Source organism: Neopelma chrysocephalum, unplaced genomic scaffold (assembly GCF_003984885.1).
Source record: "Neopelma chrysocephalum unplaced genomic scaffold, ASM398488v2 Primary Assembly neopelma1_65, whole genome shotgun sequence".
NCBI lineage: Eukaryota > Metazoa > Chordata > Aves > Passeriformes > Pipridae > Neopelma > Neopelma chrysocephalum.
In genome coordinates, this window is record NW_020897722.1 from 7,921,438 (window position 1) to 7,939,634 (window position 18,197).

Below are 18,197 nucleotides of genomic sequence, written 5' to 3' on the forward strand. Positions count from 1 at the left end.
TTGGAGACATTTTGAATTATTTCAAGCAGGGCATTTAAAAAGCATGGACGATCTGTTCAGCATTGAGTATTATACATGTTCTTAGTCAAGTTAATACAAATGACTTCTTATCAAAATGATTCATAACTTCAAAGGGATTCTGTGTTGGTACAGAGGACCAACTGAAATGGAATAAATGTCTTGCACAGCTTTTTTATCTGTGCTTTTACTGAAGTTAATTATTTGAATAAGCCAATGGGTGTAGTGGGTACATTTCTGAGAAGCCTTTTGGGAACTTGTCCTGTATTTGACAGCAGTAGCTCTCTGTGAGGTGTGCATATGTGGAAACTTGCATGTCAATCTACAGTATTCTTTCCCAGACTAAGGTAGTAACTAGAATAGTGGAAAACAGTGCTTTCCACAGTAGCAGTACTATACAGATAAAGATTATTGTGACTTTAAGGAAAATAATTCTCTAATACATAGAATTATCTGTTGATTCTTGTCTCTTCCCTAGGTGCTGAGCCATCTCTCACCTACTGGAAAAGTCACTGATGATAATATTCGCAGCCTGTTCTTTGGAGACTATTTAAAGCCCAGCAGTAGTGTAAAAGTATATGATGAAATCACAGACTTAAAGCAGCTGACAAGCGTGATGGAATACTACCTTGAGGAATACAACAATGTCAGCAAAGCACCAATGTCCTTGGTCATGTTCAAGTTTGCTATTGAGCACATCTCCAGGATATGCAGGGTATTGAAACAGGACAATGGACACCTGCTGTTGGTGGGGGTTGGCGGGAGCGGCCGGCAGAGCGCGACCAAGCTGGCCACCTTCATGAATTCCTTTGAGCTCTTTCAGATTGAAATCACCAAGTCCTATGGAGTCAATGAATGGAAAGATGACATTAAACAAGTCATGCTGAAAGCAGGTGTTGGAAACACCAATGTGTCCTTTTTGTTCTGTGATAATCAAATAAAGGATGAATCGTTTGTGGAAGATATCAACATGCTTTTAAACACTGGTGATGTGCCTAATATCTTTGCAGCAGATGAGAAGGCTGAAATTGTTGAGAAAATGCAAGGTGCAGCAAGGATGGAGAACAGGAAGATTGAAGCCACTCCCCTTGCTATGTACAGTTTCTTTATTGAAAGGGTGAAGAAGAATTTGCATATTGTTTTAGGTCTGTTCAATACGTTGTTTCTTAGAATGTTTTTATTTAGGTTTGGGGTTTTTTTCTGCTTCTTAACTGCAAACAAACTTAGGTAACGACCATGATTTTATTTTTGCAGCCATGAGTCCTATTGGAGATGCGTTTCGGAATCGATTACGGATGTTCCCTTCACTGATAAACTGCTGCACCATTGACTGGTTCCAAACGTGGCCTACAGATGCTTTGGAGATGGTTGCTAACAAGTTTTTAGAGGATATTGAACTCAAAGATGACATTAGAAAAGAGTATGAGTTTATCTGTCAAGAAACATATGAAGCAAATGTTTGTTCCCCTGCCCCGTGTGCCCCCCAGCATATTTGATCAGGAGACTGTCCTTATAAATGGGCAAAGCTAAGCCAAATCTGGGATTTCAGTGCAAGTCAAAGATACTCAGATGTATATATCTGATGATTCTTTGAAAGGAATCCAAAATATTTCTAATAATGGGGAAAATACATCTCTGCCTTCCCTAAGACTAATTTGATTTCATAACCTTAGAGTAATTTTCTGATAGTTAACATAAAGACAGACTGTACTTTCAATGTAATGTGGAAAAATTTTCTCTAGGGTTGTGTCACTATGCAAATATTTCCAAGAAAGTGTGAGAGAACTCTCTGTCAGCTACTACGCGACACTGCGAAGACACAACTACGTGACACCAACTTCCTACGTTGAATTGATTCTTACCTTTAAGAGTCTGCTGAATAAAAAAAGGGAAGAAGTTGACATGATGAGGACTCGTTATCTTGTGGGACTTGAAAAACTTGAATTTGCATCTTTACAAGTAAGTTTAAGATGAAAATGCTGAATATGTGCCATATGCATCCTTAGGTATGGGGTCTGTGTGGTTAAAATTTACAAAAATAATACTAAGTAAATTTGCTCTTCACTGTGGTCATGATGGTATTAATAGTTTTCTATGGAAAGCCAGCAGGAAAAGCTAGATTACTGCTTAGCCACTTTAAGAAATTGTGATCTCTAAGTTTGAATTATAGCTCTTAATAGAATAACCCTTATAAATTTCATCATTTTCTCAAAACCTTATATGGAGAATCCATACCTCAGCATCCTGGTGCCTAATACCCTTTTCAAAATAGGGGAGAAATTGAAGAATGTTGTAAGACAATAATAAACATTAATTCCTGAGTAGATTCCTAGTAAGAAGTTGATCAGTTCCAGATAAATAACCCACTTTTCCAACCCATGTGATCCAGGGATTGATCTTTCCAAGATGCAAAGTAAAAGGGCTTCCAGATACTTTTTGAAGGAAGAACATTCAGTTTGCAGCTGTTGCTGTCACCAACTCTCTGTTTCCTTCCAGATTTCTTTTGGATTTTGTTTTCCACTTATGCAGTAAAGGATTATTTGGGATTTCACAAACTGAAACTGACTGTGAGGAATAAATAGAATTAATCCATTTATTTCTCGTTTTTGAAATGAAGTGGATCTTAAAAAAGCAAGTGTATTGCATAGATGATGATAAAAATACGTTTAAAAAACTATTCAGTTAGATAAAACAGCTCTTAGTAAAAATAAACTAGAGAACTATTAATAATTCTTTAGATCAAATGTCCCTTTTTAGATTGTATTAATATAGTGTCTTCTGATCTTTCTTCCTAAGACATCATGATGTGAAATGCAGGCAATGTTTATACAGATCTTTTCTTGACTTCCTGTTACATTCATCAGGTTGCAGAGATGCAGAAAGAACTGACTGCCCTTCAGCCTGAACTGATTGAAACTTCTGCTGAAACAGAAAAAATGATGGTCAAGATTGAAAAGGAAACAGTTGAAGTAGATGCAATAAAGGAAGTAGTGTCAGCAGATGAAAAAGAGGCCAATGATGCAGCTGCTGTTGCCCAGGGCATTAAGGTAGAGCACAGGGGCCTGAGCCTGGAGCTGTGGATGGGTTCTGAATAAATGGGAGCTGTGATGATGTGTTAATGGACTGAGCCAGTTCTTAAAGTAACAAAGTTGCAAGTGATGATGAATGACATGTTCCTAATACAAACACGGTAAATTTTGGCTGTTTGGAGAATGACTGCATCTCACGGTACTGCATAGCTTCCCTTTCTAGTCCACATTCCAAAAGCTGTAGAGCTCTTGCTTCTGTACTAATATATTCTCATTTTTCAACAAATTGAATAATGAGTTTATACTGTCTCCAGGCCCAAAGACAGTTCATTTAGAGTTAGCTGAGGTAATTTGGCACAGTGCTGTAGGGAGCTCTGTTAAGCATAACTTTAGAGATAATGCCATAGCCAGATGTCTTTAACATAATTTCCTGTGGGAAGCTCCAGGATTCCTCAATTATTTTTTTTTTGTGACTAATTGGAAATGTCAGGGATAGATAAGACAGATAACTGCTGAGATCTGAGTATAAGATAAAGAATTTAAGCTACACAGTATTCATTTTTCACCTGATGAGTGCTGTAAGATTTAACTAAGAACAACTGTATCTAACCTTTATTTAAATTCTTATTGCCAGACCAGACTGTTATCTTGAAAGCTTGTCTGGCTTTTTCAGCTGTCCGTTCAGTTTATGGAAGTTACTGATTTCTCTACAAACCTTCTCTCTTTAAACCATGCAGTCAAATTGTGAAAGTAGTTTTCTCTCCAAGAAGCACAGTGTTGTGAAGAGTCTCTTTATTGGGTACTTAACAAGAGAGAAGGTTCTCTGGGGCTGTGTGGGGTAATCAGGCTGCAGACCTGGTACTGGATGAAGCTTTACAGGTTTCTGCCCAATGTCTTAACAGGATGAATGTGAAGCAGACCTTGCTGAGGCCCTGCCAGCTCTGGCTGCAGCACAGGCAGCTCTTGATACCCTGAATCCTTCAGACATCTCTCTTGTGAAATCCATGCAGAATCCACCTGGTCCTGTTAAGCTCGTCATGGAGAGTATCTGTATCATGAGGTCAACTAAACCAGAGAGAAAACCTGACCCAAGTGGCAGTGGTAATGATGTGGCTTTTGTTGTCCCTGCACTAGGAATGAGTGGGGTACTGCTGTGGTGTAGAGTGGTGTGCTGGTGTGCTGGTGAAGTGCTTCTGGAGTGAATGCAGCCACATGGACATGCACTCAAAGTGCATTTTGGCAAGCAGGGATTTACAAGTACACTGAATAGCTAAGGCTGCTTTGGCCATGGTCACATGCTGCCCTGGCTCAACACTGTTGTACAGGCTTTATAAATATGATCCCAGTCACTAGCACAAAGTCATCTCTTCAACTTGCTTTGACCCAGTCTTGAGTTTTGCTTTGCCTGGAGAAACTCGGGGAGCTGGAGACATGCTGTGCACCATTCACCTCTGTTTCCCCCTGTAATCCCTGCTTCCAGACTATCAGTTATGCCGGGAGGCAGAATTCTAGTTATACCCCTGCCATAGGTAATGACTAACAAGCTTTTTATGAGTGGTTGTTGTTGTAATTGTGAGATTGCATAGAATTTATAAGGTGGGAAAGAGTCCTTTTTCTTTCAGTTCTCTTCTACCTTATGCCTTTACAGTTCAACCCTTCATAACTGAAAATAAGAATTCTATAAATGCCTTTCATCCAAAACTGTCTTATCTAGGTTAGGAAGAAATACTTTCACATAGTTACTGATTTATCTAATAGACTATGCTAAGAAAGACTGTATAGTAATTTGTTTCCCTTAATGTGCTTGGTTGATTTAGAATTAATATGCAATTAATAAATATTACACTGGTTAGTGATGCTGAAGTTCCTATCTGAATTCCTTTAGGTAGCAATTTTCCCAAACTGTTTAACAGTCTTTGCATCGTAAAATTCCATTGCAAAATCATTGATGTTAATTCTTCATATTATGTTTCTAAGTATTCTTTTCAGTTTGAACATGCATGTATTAAGCCTGATTTTAGTCTCTGTTGCAATATAGGTAAAATGATTGAAGACTACTGGGGGCCAGCTAAGAAAATTCTTTCAGATATCAAGTTCCTTGAGAAATTACAGAAATACGACAAGGATAATATTCCTCCTGCTATAATGAAGAGAATTAGAGAGAAGTTCATTGGTCATGCAGATTTTCAGCCAGATGTCGTAAAAAATGTCTCATCTGCCTGTGAAGGACTTTGCAAGTGGGTGCGAGCCATGGAGGTGTACGACCGTGTTCAGAAGGTGGTCGCCCCAAAGCGTGAACGTCTGAAAGGGGCAGAAGAAGTATTGGAGGTTCAAATGCAGAAGTTAAGAGTAAAACAAGCAGCGCTGAAGGAGGTAGTTGATCGCCTTCAGGCTTTGCAAGATGAGTTTGACAAAATGAATAACAAGAAGAAAGAACTAGAAGATAATATTGAACGCTGTTCCCAAAAGCTCGTGAGAGCTGAACAGCTGATTAGTGGTCTGGGTGGAGAGAAAGAGAGGTGGACAGAAGCTGCACGATTGTTAGGAATTCGGTACACAGACCTTGTAGGAGATGTGCTGTTATCATCAGGAACTGTGGCGTATTTGGGAGCCTTTACTGTCGATTACCGCCTCAAGTGCCAACAGCAGTGGCAGGTTCTGTGCAGTGAGAAGAACATCCCGTGCTCCAGTGATTTTAGCTTAAGTAACACGTTAGGGGATCCCGTCAAAATCCGGGCCTGGCAGATTGCTGGATTGCCAGTTGATTCTTTTTCCGTTGACAATGGTATAATTGTTTCCAACTCAAGAAGATGGGCTTTGATGATAGATCCTCAAAGGCAAGCTAACAAGTGGATAAAAAATATGGAGAAAACTAACAAGCTGTCAGTTATCAAATTATCTGACACACATTATGTGAGGACATTAGAAACTTCTATTCAGCTTGGAACACCAGTCTTGCTAGAAAATATTGGTGAAGAACTAGATGCTTTCATAGAACCCATTTTATTGAAACAAACATTTAAACAACAAGGAGTAGAATACATGAAATTAGGGGAAAATATAATTGAATATTCAAGAGACTTCAGGTTTTACATGACAACCCACTTAAGAAATCCTCATTATTATCCTGAGGTGGCTGTGAAAGTTTGTCTACTCAATTTCATGATTACACCTTTGGGTCTTCAGGACCAACTTCTTGGAATTGTAGCTGCAAAGGAAAAGCCTGAGCTAGAAGAAAAGAAAAATCAACTCATTATAGAAAGTGCAGCCAACAAGAAACAACTAAAAGAAATAGAAGATAAAATCCTGGAGGTCCTTTCCCATTCAGAAGGAAACATCTTAGAAGATGAAACAGCAATTAAAATTTTGTCTTCATCCAAAGAGTTATCTGAAGAAATCTCTGAAAAGCAAAAAATTTCCTCTTTAACTGAGCAGGAAATAGATTCTACTCGAATGGGGTATAAACCAGTTGCTGTTCATTCAGCTGTTGTCTTCTTCTGCATCTCTGATATGGCAAACATTGAGCCTATGTACCAGTATTCATTGGTTTGGTTCATTAACTTGTATGTTCAGTCTATTGCTAAAAGCAAAAAGAGTGGAAATCTAGAACAGAGAATTAAAAATATAACCGATCATTTCACAGTAAGCATCTATAATAATGTCTGTCGTTCACTGTTTGAAAAGGATAAGGTGTTATTCTCCTTCCTTCTGACAGTAGGTATTATGAAGGGAAAAGGCCAAATAGATGATGAGGTTTGGCGTTTCCTGCTGACAGGAGGTGTTGCTCTTGACAATCCTCACCCCAATCCGGCTCCAGATTGGCTGTCTAACAAATCATGGGCTGAGCTCGTTCGTGCATCTTGCCTGACAAACCTCCAGGGACTTATGGAACACGTAAGAGACAATTTTTCCAAGTGGAAGCCCATCTATGACTCTGTCAAACCCCACGAAGAAGCCTTCCCAGATGCATGGAGTGGGCTGACGGGGTTGGATCGCATGGTTATTCTCAGATGTTTGCGACCCGACAAAATTATCCCGGCAGTGCAGATGTTCATTGTGGAAAATATGGGAAGGACATTTATTGAACCACCCACATTTGATCTTGGAAGAAGTTACAGTGATTCAAATTGTTGTGCCCCTTTGATTTTTATATTATCACCAGGTGCTGATCCTATGGCAGGTGAGATTGGTATTAAAAATATCTTTTTTTATCTGGTTAAATGTCACTGAGTATGACTAAACTGGTAATAGACCCCTTCCTTTGATCCTTAAATTGTCTTTAAAGTACAGTACAGCAATGATGGAATATCAAACATTTGCATCTGCCCATATATAAACAGTGATAATAAATTTGTTAGAGGGTGGGATGAATGTAGTGGTGATGAAATGTCTCAGTGTCTGAGCTGCAATTTAGGGATCTACCAGACTGTAGCATCCAGACCAGTTTATAATTTATACTTGCATTACAATTCTTTCAGTGGGTGTTGGAGGCTTGCCCTTGTCTTTGTTGCAACCCCTCCTCCAGAAAGTTTCCTCCCTCTTAGTTACTAATTAAATGGTGTATATGGCCACACTTAAAACACATTTGTTAAATGTCCTTTAAAGTATAACCACCCAGATTATTTTTAAATCTGATTTTCTGCCAAAAGAATTGTAATATGGAGCCATACCATAAGGATGTATTTCCAGAAGGTACTGGTTTTGCTAGCAAAGCTGGAGGGCTATTTTTAACCAGATCTAAAGAACCAATTTGCAGCTCAACTCCCATAAACAGTTGTACCCAGGCAACAGGGAGAGTCAAGAGCTGTAGTGCAGGCTGGAACTGAACCCTTGGGGCCAAGGGAGAGGACAGCCATTTAACCTGCCTAGTTTTTGCTTTGAGGTTGTTTTTTGTAATACCTTATACCCCTAAATTTTAGTATATGCCTCAGAAACAGACTGATACAGCATTTGATACTACTTCTGGGTTGTTGAGGTGGTTTTGTTTGGGTTTCTTTAATTACAGTATGCGTTGACTTTTGTCCCTTTATTTTTGCTATAAAAATGATTAATAGAACATATTCTACTTTCTAATAGACTTTGTTTGCATGTATAAAACACTTGCCATCATAGGTTTACTAAAATTTGCTGATGATGTCAGCATGGGAAGTACAAGCATCCAAACCGTTTCACTTGGACAGGGCCAGGGCCCAATAGCAGCAAAAATGATTTACCAGGCTATTACTGATGGAACCTGGGTAGTGCTGCAAAACTGCCATCTTGCAACTAGCTGGATGCCTGCCTTGGAAAAAATCTGTGAGGAAGTTATAGTGCCTGAGAATACCAATGAAAAGTTCAGGTAGGCGTCTCAGTGTTTTGCACATTTTAATGGGAGTATTTCTTGTTTGCTGAAGACACTACAAAAAAGAAATTAAACTACTTCTGTGTGAATGGCTAAGTATATAATTGATATGGCTTATGTGTAGTGATAAAGATCCATAATTAAGATGTCATCTTTTCTACCTGTCCAATATAATCCACTTTTTGCCTGCATTTCAGAACAAAGTTAGATGTTATCATTCTAGTTAAGCAAGTAGTAAAACTTTGTCTTCTGTGATCAACACGCAGGATTTGTCAGTATTAATGATTTTTTGGTAATGTGCTTTTTAAACTTCTTTTTAGGTTGTGGTTAACAAGTTATCCATCAGAAAAGTTTCCTGTTAGTATCCTCCAGAATGGCATCAAAATGACGAATGAGCCTCCGAAAGGTGTTCGAGTGAACCTGCTCCGATCGTACCTGAATGACCCCATCTCCGACCCCGTGTTCTTTGGCAGCTGCCAAAAGCCAGTGATGTGGCAAAAACTTCTGTTTGGCCTTTGCTTTTTTCATGCTGTTGTACAGGAAAGGAGAAACTTTGGCCCACTGGGTAAGGTTTACATTATTTTGCAGTTTGTTTCAAAAAAGATTAGTGGTGTTGAAATGCATTGTTGGGGTCTCTGTAAGAAGGCAGTATTGTTAGCAGTGTTACAAGAGTGCAACCTGCATTGCACAGAATGTAATAAAGTTTAAAAGTTGTTATTTGCAGGAATTCTTTTTCAGGCAAAGCTACCCTTGAAGCTACTAAAAGTATTACCCTGGGGGAGAACCAGAAAGTACCATTTTTCCAAATAAATATATTAGACAGTAATTACATTAAATTATAGCTTACTAAATTATCAATTTATTACTGTAGTTTTCACTAACAATCAAATCCAGTTCCAGTTTTAAATTTTTGTAAGGAAAGATGTGCCTTCTTGAATTCTGCTTTTGTTATTATGTTATGCATACTTTGTTTTATCGAAGCCAGTGCATATATTTACTCGGTGTGAAACAAATTTATGTAGCTGCAGTGTGTTGTTCATAACACAGCAATGAAAAGAGGTGTGTCATAAGAGTCGTGCTTCAGCTTTTTCTTAATCTTGACACATGTGGAAAACTCTATAGAATTTCTGCATGACATATAGAACTCATGGAATTACAGATTCCATTTTTATAACACTATAAAGTTTATGCTCTGCACTGGTGCACATGAAGTTCTCAGTCTTCCAGCTGAGTCTGTCTTCCTCATAACAGGTTGCTGTTATTATTTTGACTGAAAGCCACTGTCATTATTCTAATAGGCAGCTATTTAAATAAACACTAAACTGCCAGTATGAAGACACTCATGTATTTCTATAAAGTAAAAATAGGATTTTTGAAAGTGACAAAGAGGCCATTTTCAAAAGCAACATCTACTGCTTAATGGGACCAGCTGTCTGGGGGAAGAAGGATAGTTGCAGCAATAGCCCTATTTTTGGTTTGCACTAGGGGTATAGGTTTTCTGAAGGATTCTCTTATCTGGAGTATGTTCCTGTTTGCTTGTTTGTTTTATTGCACTGTTACTCTGAATGTCATACACAAACAGTATTAATAGATGGGCAGGTTGATGAAAAATTGGAATCAATAAATGAATTATAACTTCTGTTCTCATTGTGTCCAGATAGCAACAGATTAACTGAAAGTACCAAGCCAGTAAAATGTCATTTTCAGGAGAGTGTGATGTCAAAATGCCTATGTTTGTTTATGTTTTAATTACACAGAATGATGGTAATAGTGCCTTAGGATATAGTATTGTTGTGGAGTCCTATTGTCCCTTGTGCAGTAACCAGCCTGGTATTCCAGGGCTCTTCTAGGTACTGTCTGGCAGGTGGTATCTTCAGCTCTGTGGTAGCAGTGTGGTACCAATGCCATCATTTCCTGAGCCCAGCTGTCAGTACAGTGCACCACTGCCCTGTGTATCTTTTCTGAATTGAACAGGTTGGAATATTCCGTATGAGTTCAACGAATCTGACCTCAGAATAAGTATGCAGCAGATCCAGATGTTTCTGAACGAATATGAAGAAATCCCATTTGAAGCTCTGACCTATCTAACAGGTACATGCACTACATCCTCTCCTGTGTTGACTTTGCTGGGCACTTTCAGCTGGTACAGTGACAAACTCGTGAGTTCCTGATAAATTGAGTGGATTCCACTGAGGTTTATTTTCTTGGCCCTCCACATACAATTGGTTGTTATTGGCAGATGCTGGAGTTGAACTGTCCTTGGAGTTGGATCCCAAACCCTCAGATGTTGCTGTTTTGACTTGTATATAGCTAGAAGAATTATTAATGGCCCAGCAAACCTCCTGGTCTTTGCTTCATATACATCACATAAAAATATCGATGGCCTGTGATTCACCTTTGCTGATCAATGTGAGCCTGACACAGTAAACTTTGGCATTTTACCAGAGGATGTGATAATAGTCATGGGTTTTAAAGCAGGAGGTGTTGAGCTGTGTAAATAACTTGGTTGCTGTGGCTATTCAGAAAGATAAGCTGCTTTTTGGCACCTCCTTTGTCAGCCTTGTCATTCCTTATTTTTGTTAATAGATCTGGAGCTTTGGAGCTTCAGCTTACCAGACTTTCACATTATTGCAAAACAGTTTTTATTTGTTCATTTACTTTCAATTTTTTTGTCCTTGTTTTCTTTGTCCTTTCCCAGGGGAGTGTAACTATGGAGGTAGAGTGACAGATGATAAAGACAGGCGTCTTCTCCTGTCCCTTCTTTCCATAGTCTATAACAAGGATATAGAGCAGGACAAATACATGCTCTCAGCTGGAGGTGACTACTACATACCACCACATGGCCCATATGAGGTGAGAAGAAAATAGGTGTAAATTCTCTCTGAGTTTTTGGGAAGGAACTTACCTACACTATACTTTGATGTGCTGAATACAACAAATTGAAAATAAACCCCATAAGATCACAAAGCCAGGCCAGAATGTATCTAATGTATGAAATATGAATCTGGTATTTAATATCTACCACACCCCAATGGGGAGGTAGTGACCATCTAATATTCTGCCATTTGTTGATGCAAAGAGCCACCCCTGTGCAGGTTTCCAGTACAGTCCTAGATAGTCAGTAGGAAGCTACAGGAATTTACAGGGTACTTTTGCACCCTCTGGCACCACTTTTGCCTTGAAAGCAGTGGTCAGGAGGAAGAGGTGGAATGACAGGTATATACTCAGTTTTCATCTCCCTTTTCCTTCTAACAACTGCATAAAGATAACAAATGTGCTCAAATGCCACCTATTTGTGTAGCCCACAGTTGTAGGGGTGACACATACAGCATCCTACCCTGTTCTGTGACTGCTGCCAGCACTCCTTGGATATTTCTAATGTACTTTCCTTTCTCTTGCCACTTATATGAGGGTGGTAATAACAAATCCTCCATGAGTCTCTGAATCACTCAAAACTTTTATATTTATTTCTGTGGATTGTGTAAGTCAGTCCCTGGATGTGTTTAACAGGGAACTACTGTGTTTGGTTGTAAATGGGAAGGTTCTGTCCAAGTTGGATTTACCAAGGGTTTATGAATATTGCATTATGTGATGTCTGGTATCTGAATGTTTGCTTTACAGTCTTACATTGAATACATACGAAGTTTGCCAATTATAACACACCCTGAAGTGTTTGGACTTCATGAAAATGCAGACATCACCAAGGATAACCAGGAGACTAACCAGCTTTTCCATGGAGTGCTCCTGACTTTGCCTAGGCAAGCAGGGGGAGCTGGCAAGTCCCCTCAGGTAACTGGGGAGGAAAGATCAACTTGCACTCTGGAAAGGTGCCCTTTCCTGTCATGTCCTAAGTCTCAGAGTAATCAAAGACCTCTCATCACATGGCTGTAGCACTGGGAGTAGATGTGAATGTCCCTGTAGACAAGAAGATGGATTTGGCATTATACCTTTAAGGATGGAAGATACCTTCACAAGTTTGCATTCAAACAGATTAATACCACACAACCCCACCTGCACAGACATGCAGTTTGAATGTTTCTTTCATATTTTGTACTTTAAAATAACAGCAAAGTGCTTCACATCAGTCATGAATTGGAGTTAGAAAACAGTTAAAAATCAGGGTTGGTAATGCACCTCGAGTCACATCTGTCTCTAGGCAATTGTTAAACTATGACATTTAATTCTAGACTGCAAATTCTAATGATGGAAATTCATGCACTGCCTGATTTCATCCAGCAGTGGTTGTATGACCATCCCTGCTATTCTCACTAGGGAACAGAGTCTAAAGTGCCAGGAAATTAGATCAAGTCATTCAGCCATCAGGCAAGGAGTATAAGCCCACTGAAGGCAGAAGTTGTCTTCCTGGTGAAGTCTGTGCTACAATGTCTGTTATTACTCATTGAATGCTGGGTTTTTGAGATGTGATTTTTTGCTTCCCCTTTGCTGCTTCACTTTCTACAGTCCCAAACACATCACTGTGTTTGAGGCTTATGTGGCACAAAGGGGGGCACTGTGACAGGATGTAATCACTTGGACACAGACCTCCCTGTCATCCTCCCCTCTGTGGGACTTGGTTGTGAACGTGCTGGGAATTTCTTCATCATGTCCTGGCAGCTCAAGCCAAATCCATGTCCCTTTGGGATATAGATAAATGACATTTCAAGCCTGTGAGATTTGACATCCTATATTTTATACACAAGTGGATTCTTGAAAAGTGGAATTAATGGAGCCTCATATCTGCAGGGTTGTCTAGTGACCATGTTCTCTGATGTCTAGTATGCCATAAGTGAAGCTTCTCTCCTGGCTGGGGTATTCATGTGGTCTTCCCATCATTTCCCCTGTGCTGCATGCTTTGTCTTTTCCTTCATTGTGGCAGTAATAGGATTATACTTGTCTGCCCTTCTGCCAATTTCCTTAGAAGTCACATAAAACCTTTTTGCAAATAAAACCAAAATTGCTAACAAATTTAAGTGTATTGAGAAGGAAAAAGGAGCCGGCAGGCACATGTGGAGACTGGCAGACAGGATAATGCCCAGAGCAAGTAAGAGCATGTAAGCACTGTATCTATAGAAAAATGGACTAAAATAGCTATGTGGTTGTGCAGAAAAAATACAAAATCTATAGTGTTTTGTGGAATTTATTCAATAAAAATATGGGGGGGTGGAAAAAGGAATATTCCTTATTCACTGCAAACTTGTGATTTCAGGAAATTGTTGAAGATTTGGCACAGGACATCCTATCCAAATTACCAAGTAGTTATGACATGGAAGAGGTTATGAAGGCATACCCAGTACTTTATGAAGAGTCCATGAATACAGTTCTCAGGCAAGAACTAATTCGATTTAACAGGTAAGGCTCAGTGTTTTGTGTAGTACTGCTAATACCAAAATATGCTTGTGTTCATCAGTACAAGCCTTAAACAGTTGTAAGCCTTTTACAAGATGGTTTTTTTAACATGTTATATTCTGCTTTGGGTGAATCTTTTAAAAAGACTTGAAAGCTGCAGCTGAGTACCTGAATATAGAAACTGTACATATATTCTTGGGAGTATGAACTTAAATCAGATTTGAGCTTGTTGTGTCAAGGTAAGGCAGCCTACTTTATTCTTTGTCAGTGATAGCCAGGCCCCAATATGTGACAGCACACTATGTCAGTGTTACCAGCTTTAAAGCTCTGGCCCTTAATTTCCCTTGTTTAGAGTGGAAGTTTTCATTGTCTTTTATTTCTCTCTGTGTGTCTTTTCTTTGTTTGCTTTTCTAAAGTTAAGTAAGTGTTCTGGTAACTACAGGTGAGAGAAGGAATTTCTGACAGGACATTTACCAGCTTTGACTGACCCTTCATTCAAGTTGGACTCAGAGGTCTTTAGCCAGGTAGCAAGAAGTAAATAATAAGATGACAATTTCTTTGTTTCAATCTGAAGGCTTACTGAAGTTGTTCGGAGCAGCCTCATTAATATAGGCAAAGCCATTAAAGGCCAAGTGTTGATGTCTTCTGAACTTGAAGATGTTTTCAACAGCATGCTAGTGGGAAAAGTGCCATCAATGTGGGCTGCCAAATCCTATCCATCACTGAAGCCACTGGGAAGTTATGTGTCCGATCTCCTCTGTCGTTTGGTCTTCTTCCAGGTATGCTGAGCTGGACTGACAGGGTGGTGTAGTTGAAAGCTGAGTGGGTACAATGTGTATCAGTGCTGTCCTCACTCAGCAGTACCCTGAGAGCTCCAGGTTGTGAACTACTCACATATACACTGCATTAAAAGCACTGGAATTAGCTGGGCAATTGCTCAGCAGGGTGAGTTGGGAGTATAATCCCTGGGTGCTAATCCAGTGCTGCTCTTGATAGTTTCCATTTTTCTGTTTCTAGAAGATTCATTTTAATTGGCATTCATGTCTTAACGACTTCCCTGCTCAAAGGGAACTGGGTGTGAGAATGCTTTGGAAACAGTGCATAACAGGCACTATTAAATTTTATATATGTGACTGTAAATCTCTTCTCTTTCAATTTGAATAAAAAGTGACACTACTTCCAGACACTTTTTGAACAGCTGTTTTGTTCTTAACTCACCTTTCCATTATTTGCCTTGCCCTCATAGCACATCTCTCTTCTGGTGAATTGGCACAGTGAAGACACAACTGTACTTTTTTTCTTACATTTGTTTTTTTCTCTCCATATTCAGGATTGGGTCGACAATGGGCCACCCACAGTCTTTTGGCTCTCAGGATTCTTCTTCACTCAGTCTTTTTTGACCGGTGTTTTACAAAACTATGCCAGAAAATACACCATCCCAATCGACCACATTGGATTTGAATTTGAGGTAAGAAAAATGCAGAAGAATTTTGTTTTTCTTGAACAGCTTGAAACATGTTATGGGGCAGCAAGAAATAGAGTTTTCAGATGAAAAGAGATTTTATTTAAAGGAGAAATTTCAGACTATCACAGGATTTAATATACTACAAATAAAAACAAAATAAAGCAATGGTTTAATCATTCTAGGTGATGAAGGAGGAGCACACAATGGAGAAAATGCCACAAGATGGGGCTTATGTGAGAGGCCTTTTTTTAGAAGGTGCACGATGGGATAGAGAATCCTCATTAATTGGAGAATCGCTACCAAAAATACTTTATGATCCTTTGCCCATAATCTGGCTGAAACCTGGAGAAAGTTCCAAATTTCTTCATATGAACATCTATTCATGCCCTGTTTACAAGACAAGCGCAAGAAGAGGTGTCTTATCCACCACTGGCCACTCAACCAACTATGTTCTCTCCATTGAACTCCCTTCAGACAAGCCCCAAAAACACTGGATAAATCGAGGTGTGGCAGCTCTGTGCCAGCTGGATGACTGAGAGGATCCAAGGCAAAACACATTTTGTTATTGTAAAGATATACTTTACTCCTCAATGGCTGCATGGTTGTTTTTTTATGAAATTGGGCCTAAAGAGTGATTTTAATGGGAATCTACTTCACAGCTCCTGCAAATAAGACTCTGTGGATTTGCCAGCCGCTCCTGTGTCCCAGGAGTATGTAGGGCAAGGAGGGAGGAGGTGAGAATATTCTGTTGTCAACATATAAAATCAATCCTCAGCTAGAATGAACTGCCAGAGCTATATCATAAAACTATAGTCATTCCTCAATGATGTGTCTCAGAATTTCCATGGAAAACTTCTAGACAGCACATGTATGGGGAGCCTGCCATTTCTCAGAACAGTATGCTTGTCTCATAATATTTTTTTAAATTTCATTATGATTTACCTGCATATCCCAGGTACCTGACAAATGGAGCTATTTCCTTTCTCCCATAGTCTCACTTTACTTCTTTCCAGCCAGCAGCCAAGCCCCACACAGCCACTAATTACCCCCCCAGCAGCAATCAGGGAGAGAACTGGAAGGGTAAAAGGGAGAGAACTCTTGGGTTGAGATAAAGACAGTTAAATAGGAAAATCAAAAGCCATGCACACATGCAAAGCAAAAAAAAAAAGGAATCAATTCGCTGCTTCCCATGGGCAGGCAGGTGTTCAGCCACTGAGCCCTGCTCAGCAATAACAAAAACATTTTAATATTATCAATCCTGTGCTCAGCACAAATCCAAAACACAGCTCCATACCAGCCTCTGCGAGGAAAATTAACTCTATCCCAGCGAAACCCAGCACACTTCCTCATCTTGCTCCCTTGCATATTGGGCTAATGACTGCCTGAAATTTTGTACTTGTTTAAGCCCTTTCATCAGAGAAGCTCAAAGTAGCTTGCAAGCATTAATTAAAAATAAAATAGCCTGAACATCTTCAAAGAGCTGTACAGTCATTAACTAAACCCCACAGCATGCCAAGAAGGTTCTAAAGATGCATCATTAGACTTGTTGTGTACATGGTACAAGAGAAACACAAAGATCAAGGCAGACATTTAAGAAAACACACACTGCATAAATATCCACTAATTTGGGGTCATGTACTTTTTTCATTGCCCAAATTGTAGCGTTTTAATGACTTGCTCAAGGCCTCATAAAGTCAGAGATGCAGCCATCATTCAGCAATTCCCAGTATCCTGCTGCAAGCATTAAGGGACGCTGCTACAACTCTTTAAAACATACAGTTCTTGTCACAGGAATTTATCTGCTGTGTTGTGCTTAGCTGTGACAGGTGACAACAGTGTTCATTATTGTTTTATTAACCACTGGCTTGTTTTATACCGATATTCATAAAATAGTAACTGTTAAGAATGGTAAGCCAGGAGTGTTAAGGGTATGTTGTGCAGTGCTGCTCTGCACAGAGATGCACACAGGTAAACAGTATCATCATGGAGCACATTTGATGCCTCATTAACAGAACAGTGTGCAGGCATTTGGTGCATCATTATTGTTACATGGTGACTAAGGCAAAGATGTCAGACCAGTTCACTTCATGGATGTTTGTTTTAATAAAAGAGACAGAGATGTGCAGGTGTTTCAAATTACTGACAGGAAGCAACTACTCTTAACAAATTAGACTAAATGATATTTGGCACTTATAGCAAAACAAAACTTGTTTATGAATGCTGCACCACAGCCATCCAAACAGAGAACAATTTTTAAGAAGAGAATCATGTTTCAGCAAATCTATAAATAAATTAATTAAAATTGGTCCTTTACATTTTTTTTTCTTAGGCTTCTTCTTGCTAGTATTGCAAACACAGTCCTCTAAATTAAGCCATTAAAAAAAAAGTCAGATTTGCTACCTAAATTATATTTTATGGACATCAATTACTTTTAAACTGTTGGAAATCTGTGTCATAGCTTGCCACGTGGGTTTCTTGTTAACACCATTTTGTGAACAGTAATTGATAGTTTATTAAATGACACACTTGTGGTTCTTGTGAACTTATAGTGACTTTGCTACTACAAGTGTGCAATGTCCTTGTTACCGTGTTGGTTTTCTAAATGCTTCCTCTGTGTTGACATTTAGATTGGATATGAAGGCATCTCTTGGAATGTAATTAAAGATGTATTTCAAGCTTTTGTAGATGTGACCAAAAGTATATAGACAAGAGTCCCTAAAGGAGGGTTTGTGCATCTGTTGCTTGCCCCTTTGCCAGGGATCAGGCATGGCTGAGTGGCTTTAGCTGATGATTACTGCAGGATGTGATCTCCTGGGCTGCCCTCCCTGTTTGAGAAAAAGTAATGGAATTTACTGTCAAGGGATATCTGTCTTAGAGATATTTTTCTGTGGTTCTTTGAAATGAGCTTCCCAACCTTATTTCCTGAGCATTGTCTAGACCTTCCTGGAGAATGATAAGCTGGCTAAACGTTAGAATTCACCAACTTTCTTCGCTGAGA

At 39.3% G+C, this 18,197-nt stretch overlaps 1 protein-coding gene across 1 annotated transcript in view; it reads left to right on the forward strand.

Annotated features, from left to right (window-relative positions):
* The window catches only part of DNAH3 (dynein axonemal heavy chain 3), a 56,023-nt gene extending 40,233 nt beyond the window's left edge, over positions 1 to 15,790 (forward strand). The window contains exons 49-63 of the mRNA XM_027683534.1: positions 497 to 1,163; positions 1,273 to 1,438; positions 1,761 to 1,977; positions 2,883 to 3,065; positions 3,950 to 4,148; positions 5,086 to 7,227; positions 8,160 to 8,385; positions 8,709 to 8,953; positions 10,363 to 10,479; positions 11,087 to 11,241; positions 12,010 to 12,177; positions 13,595 to 13,737; positions 14,309 to 14,513; positions 15,065 to 15,202; positions 15,382 to 15,790. Of these exons, the coding sequence (XP_027539335.1) occupies positions 497 to 1,163; positions 1,273 to 1,438; positions 1,761 to 1,977; positions 2,883 to 3,065; positions 3,950 to 4,148; positions 5,086 to 7,227; positions 8,160 to 8,385; positions 8,709 to 8,953; positions 10,363 to 10,479; positions 11,087 to 11,241; positions 12,010 to 12,177; positions 13,595 to 13,737; positions 14,309 to 14,513; positions 15,065 to 15,202; positions 15,382 to 15,735 (5,325 nt within the window). The 3' untranslated portion in view covers positions 15,736 to 15,790. The remainder of the gene's footprint in view (positions 1 to 496; positions 1,164 to 1,272; positions 1,439 to 1,760; positions 1,978 to 2,882; positions 3,066 to 3,949; positions 4,149 to 5,085; positions 7,228 to 8,159; positions 8,386 to 8,708; positions 8,954 to 10,362; positions 10,480 to 11,086; positions 11,242 to 12,009; positions 12,178 to 13,594; positions 13,738 to 14,308; positions 14,514 to 15,064; positions 15,203 to 15,381) is intronic.
* The last annotated feature ends 2,407 nt before the right edge of the window (positions 15,791 to 18,197 follow it).